The sequence below is a fragment of the Sesamum indicum genome, linkage group LG6 (assembly GCF_000512975.1).
Source record: "Sesamum indicum cultivar Zhongzhi No. 13 linkage group LG6, S_indicum_v1.0, whole genome shotgun sequence".
Taxonomy (NCBI): domain Eukaryota; kingdom Viridiplantae; phylum Streptophyta; class Magnoliopsida; order Lamiales; family Pedaliaceae; genus Sesamum; species Sesamum indicum.
Genome location: NC_026150.1, coordinates 16,406,560 through 16,412,654, shown reverse-complemented (window position 1 = coordinate 16,412,654; position 6,095 = coordinate 16,406,560). Strand labels below are relative to the sequence as shown.

Here is a 6,095-nt window from a genome sequence, read left to right as displayed (position 1 = left end):
TCGGGGTCTATTTATAGAACACAGTTGTACGTCAAGTACTGGGCCACGTGGCCTCATCTCGTCGGTGCGCGTTCTGATCGAACGGTGGTCATTATCCGGGTCTTCGGTCGGTGTACGCGATCCGGGTCGGGTCAACTGCGACCCGCCTGCTACAACGTACGCGGATCCTGATCGCAAAATGACTATAATGCCCTTAATGAGGGGCGTTTTGGTCCTTTTGTAGGTGCGATATTTGGATACTCATCAAAATCATTATTAACTTATGAAACTAATGGTTAAAAATATTTAATACATTCGCAGTTTTATATATTGAGGACAATATACTAGGACTACATACTTAATTTAAATTTTTTATTACTTCAATTATCTACTAAAATTTATCACTTTGAATATAAAGTATAACGAATGTATTTTCAACACATTATTATAATGTATTTAACTATTAATTATAATTTTTTTCAACTTTTAATTTTATACTCAAACTTTTTTCTATTTGAATGAAATATTTGAGAAATTTGAAAATTGAGGACAATATACCTATAATACATACTAATTCAAAATATTTATAATTTGATTTGTATATTATATTTTTTCACTCCAAATATAAAATCTAACTAAATCATTTTAAACACAATATTACAATGCATTTAATTATTCATTAAGTTTATAATCATTATTTAAAATATAAAATAAATAATTACTTAACATAAATACTATATACTATATTTCTCTCGCAAACAAAATACTATATATATACACATTTATATATATATATATAAATATATATAAAAAATATTTACTTACATCTGTTTTTCTCTCTTTTTTCAAAATACCAAAACAGAACACTCCAAATACACAAAACATGGAGAATTCTTGCACAAATGCAAAAGGAGCCAAGTAATTTTCACTTTATATATTCATAGTCTCAATATGAAACAAAGATTATAGGTTACTTCTTATCACACTGGTCTCAGCATCAAAGCACATCATCTTCTTCATCTTCCAGTGTGTCTCAGCATCAAAGCACATCATCTTCTTCATCTTCCCTCGAAACATGAGGCTCCCTCTCCTTCTCCTCAATGTATCCGCATGTCCTAAGTATATATAAAACGGCGCGAGTGACGTTACCAATAAACACGAAACCAACCAGCGCCAGCCAAACGAGAACAGAAATCTTGGCCACCTGATACACTGTGCGCTCGACACGTTTGGGGGTCATGTTAATCAAGGTGACGAAATACGTAAGAGTCTGAGCAGTTACAGCAATCCACATCGTCACCATTTGAGTCCACATCCATCTCCTCCTCCTCATCGGTAAGCCACTAACTTGTAGCAAGATTATGCTCAATGATGCCAAGAATGCAATGGTGTTGAAGATCATATATTGCCCGTATTTTGAAGGAAGAGTGTATGCCATGACAGATTGTCCGGCTTTGTGTGGTTTATCAGACACAGTGGTGCTATTGGGATTGCCTGAAAAATCATCCTGCCACACCCCGCCTGGTGGGGAGAGCCCGGCTTGAAATGCAACTGTTGCAAGCAGTGAGGCAACAATCATCAACGCATTTCGTTTCCTGGCCAACCAATCGGTGTGCTTGTGTTTCTTGGGGATATTGCTTGGGACCTTAGTCTGTTTGGATGGTGTAGTTCTAAACGTTTTGGAGATATCTGCCTTAATTGCCATGGATTCATTCCGATCAGTTCTTGAAGAACTGCCCTGATCAAGACATTGCTTGATCTCCAGATCCCTCAAGTCTCCGGGGCTTTGTAACAAGAGATCTAATGCTGTCAAGCCATTTGCATTTCTTGCATCTGTTTCTATTCCTGTATTTTCTAGCAGATACCTAACAATCTGCAAACATATTCCCAATGTTAGCAATTTCTATCAGGCCTACTTCAGCTAAATCTCTTACTATGCTGTCATGAACTGAAAAAATGTAAAGTAACAAATACTAGATCTTAAATTGCTAAGGAAGACAAAGAAGAAGAGGAAAAGGGAAATCAATAGCTATTTTTGTTGAGTCCAATGGCGACATGCAATTCTTAATAAAATCAAAGGAAATTGAGATATAATCTAATCTGCAGTTAAAGCCTCATATTATCTAGTGAAACTTCATTGATTAATAGCAGTAATCGAAATGTTACACACCTCAATCTGTTTCTTGGCAACTGCAAGGTGCAGAACAGTATTCCCATCTTGATCCTTCCAGTCCACGAATCGATCATCCCTCTTCAAACATTGCAGGAACACTTTCATCGCCTCAAGGCGATTATACTTCACGCAAAGATGTAAACAGCTCTCTCCTCCTCCAGTCAATACTGCCGCCGCCTCCGGCTCAGCCCTTAACAACTCCTCCAAAACCACCGTCCTGCCCTTGATCGCGGCCAGATGAAGTGGGCTCCTCCCATCACCGTCCAAATTAAAGCACATCGAAGAATCCACCGAAACTAGCTTTTTCACTATATTCACATGCCCTTTTGCCGATGCCAGGTGCAGCGCTGAAGACCCTTTTGAATTCACCGATTTCGATAGGTCAGGATTTATGTCAAGAAGTTGTTTGGTGAATTCTAGGTGCCCTAGAAGCGCTGCTGTGTGTAAAGGATTTTCGGGCATGGAATAAATGCTTGACCGAAGAAGTTGAGGATTTTCTTGTATGAGTTGTGAGAGAGACGGGACGGAGCCTTGTATTGCTGCTTCTTGAAGCTTTTTCTGCTGTATCTGATGTTTTTGATGATCTTCTTGTTTATCTTGATCTAGCAAGCTCAGAAGCTCCATTTCTTTTTCCTTGATGGCGTTTAACGCGCATGGATCCTCAAACTCGCCAGATTTGTGAAATTTTTGGGAGGACTTTAGTTTACTTTTGCAGCCTCCAATTTGGACTGCAGACTTTTCCACGGGGCCAAGAAGCAGAGTTCCCTAGATAAAACAAAAGAGAGACTCGTTATTATTTTGCATCTAGAGAGCATGAATTGACCCTGAAAAATTGGGTGGAATATATTTCTATTCTATTCCCTGGCACATGTCGTTGAATGTAGATTAGATTATAATTCTCGTTAACATATTCAGTAACCAATGACTTGGTTCTTTGTTATTCCGCAAGTAATCATAAATGTCAAGAAATGCATTTTTCCAAGATTCAAGACTGAATATTATAAGACACTTCATGTCATTGAAGTGGTTTCCCATTTCAAAGGCTTCAGAAGAAATCTCTTCAATCTGGACCATCATGTGGGGGTTGTAATCTTGTTTCTATATTTCAGGCCATCTGAGATTGCTTATAAGCAAAGGTGGTTGCGTTTATGGAAGAATTCATCTGTGAGTTGTGAGTTAGAAGTGATCCGTGAGACTTTGATGAATTCCAGTTAGTGTTTTATTGCTGCAATATGCATTTGTTGATCTGTCATTTTAAGAGCAAAGAGTATGAAATTGAATCCAGATGCATTATATTGATCTTATCTTCTGTCATTTCCACTCTTTTTCACATCTTGAACAAATTTTGCAAACGGCAAAATGAACCTCATAGAGGAGGCAAGTAAATAAAATTCTTGTACATTACATTCAAACACTTTGTTGGCCCGCATTTACTTGGTTTATTTCACTCGGATTTCTATATCTTCTTGGCCTCCATACGATTATTCCTTTCTTCTTCAACCACCTATCTATCAACCGAACTGTGTTCCCGACTAGAAGAACTCCCATCACACAACACCATACAGTTACTGCAATCTCAATGTCATTGCTCAGTGATTTTTTGTTCTTCCTTGGAGTTACCACAAGAGCTGAAATGGCATAAGTCACCGCGATTGACGTGATAGTCAACCACATAATTACCATCAGAATCCACAAGAATAGCTTGCGCCTAAAGGGAAGTCCACTGATGAGAAGCAAGATAGTGCTAAGTGATGAAACGAATGCTACTGTGTTGGCACGCATGAAGCTCTTATAATATTTAGGATGATTACGAGCCATTACAGCCTCTCCTGCCCAGTGAGGATTGGTCACAGGGTTGCCATTTGAATCATGTGTTGAATCTTCTTGCCAAACACCACCTGCGGGGGTCACGCCAGCTTGGAAAGCCATCGTTGCTATGAGGATTGCCACCACCATTATCGAGTCTCTTTTTTTGGTTAGCCACTTTTCTGGCTGTTGAGTTTTTGTGCTGCTGGAATTGCAGAGTCTGGGCCTAAAGATTTTTCTGATTTCTAAATTTGTTGCATCTGTTGGATTTTGTTTTAAAATGTCGATTGCTGTTTGTCCCTCGGAGTTCTTTGCATTAATATCTATGCTGGTGCTGCCTACCAAATACTGGATAATCTGCAAGCATAGCATTCAACTTTGAGATAGTGGATGATTACAGGTGAAGATGTTTTGGATCAGCTTGTTGATCCTTTCAGTTGCAATTCAGGTATGCATAAACAGAGCATTTGAACCTAATCTATGGCCAATAAAAAAAAAGCATCTTGGAAATGCGCATAAATCATGTTTAAGAATATTTTGTTCAGTTGAGCTGCCACATTTACTCGTCATATATACACACACTAACCAATACTGGAAACTGAGACAGTTCAACTCTTTATTGGCAAGAGTATCGGAGTAGATACAGAATCATCAATAGCTCCTACTTGAATCATTAATAAAGAATAAAATGACACAAACAAATTGTAAGTCAAAGAAGACTTTGCCTTACCTCAATTTGTTTATCTCTAACTGCCATATGCAATATGGTGTCACCATGGTCATCCTTTGAATTCAGAAGTTCATTCATGGACGGCACCAACATCTTCAAAGCCTCTAACTGGCAGTATTTGACACACAAATGCAACAGGCTGAGACCTCTGTCCAGCTTTTCTCTAGCAGCAAGGGGAGCCTTTCGAATGAGCTCTGCCATGACCTGAACATGGCCTTTCATGGCTGCAAGATGGAGGGGGTTCCTGCCTTGACAGTCACGAGCCAGGCACATATCAGGTGCAGCTGATATCAGTTTTCTTGCAATTTCCATGTAACCTTTGGCTGATGCTATGTGGAGGGCCGAATATTGTTGCAAGTCTAATTCTTCAGCAAGCTGTGGATTCTGATTCAAGATTTCCTGAACAAAGGCCAGGTAACCCTGTAAGGTTGCTACATGTAAAGGAGTCTTATTGGGACATGTATACGAGACTCTATCGAGGAGCAATGGATCTTGTTTGAGCAATTCGTGCAAAGATCTTGTATCCCCTCTTGCAGCAGCATCGTAAAGTCTCTTTTCAGCCACTTCTTCAGAGCTTCTTTCCATCCCTCTGTCCCTTTCTCACTCTCAAAAAATCCACCCAAGTTCTCTTCCATGAGCACATCATGTTTGTGTATGTTAACGCTGACTTGGTCGACTTTGAAATTAAATATTCAGGGAGGACCTAGTCCTGATATTATTTTGGGTTCAGCCAGCCCTTCATTCTACAGGTTATATGAAGCGAAATCACTCAGAAATCTCCAAGTCAATCAAACTGAAATTCTTGGTAATAACCCGTGGATGTTAGATTGATTGCTACGTTTGTTTTTGAGGAGTTCCACAAAATTACTGTGTACCAATCTGATGGCTACTTCAAAATCTAAACACTACTTTTTTCTGTAAGAGCCCACATGAATTTCAGATGTAAAACTTCATCATAGATTTAAGTCTTTATCAAAATCATGGTCAAACACAAGATTAACTATTACACATTCGATTTGCAATTTTGCATTAATATCACTGATTATATTTCAAGTATAAAGTCGTCCTGTTGGGTGATATGCCTGTTTGCCTGAAGATGCAAAATGTAATGATCAATTTGAGGTCTGGAAGTGATGCATATCTTTGCTCTTCTGTCTCCATTTTTATAGAGGTTAAGATCAAGTGGTGGATGCTTGACTTTGAGATCATAAATTTGATAAATATGTGCAGAAAGACAACTGAAAAAGGAGAGCTTAAGTAAACATGGAGTTGACTTAGAACTGCTTCGCTATGATTGGTAAACATCGAAAGTAAACTTTTGATCACAACACCACTAGGAAAAAGTAAACACTAACAAAACAAAGAAAGTTGCAAACCATAAACACTTTCAAGCACCAACATTATTCA

At 38.6% G+C, this 6,095-nt stretch overlaps 1 protein-coding gene across 1 annotated transcript in view; it reads right to left on the bottom strand.

Moving 5' to 3' along the window:
- The window catches only part of LOC105165041, a 6,745-nt gene continuing 1,484 nt past the window's right edge, over window positions 835-6,095 (bottom strand). Inside the window, exons 3-7 of the mRNA XM_020694220.1 lie at window positions 5,392-5,431; window positions 4,689-5,287; window positions 3,563-4,315; window positions 2,150-2,917; window positions 835-1,852 (exon numbers count right to left, since the gene is read on the bottom strand). Of these exons, the coding sequence (XP_020549879.1) occupies window positions 1,019-1,852; window positions 2,150-2,917; window positions 3,563-4,315; window positions 4,689-5,287; window positions 5,392-5,431 (2,994 nt within the window). The 3' untranslated portion in view covers window positions 835-1,018. The remainder of the gene's footprint in view (window positions 1,853-2,149; window positions 2,918-3,562; window positions 4,316-4,688; window positions 5,288-5,391; window positions 5,432-6,095) is intronic.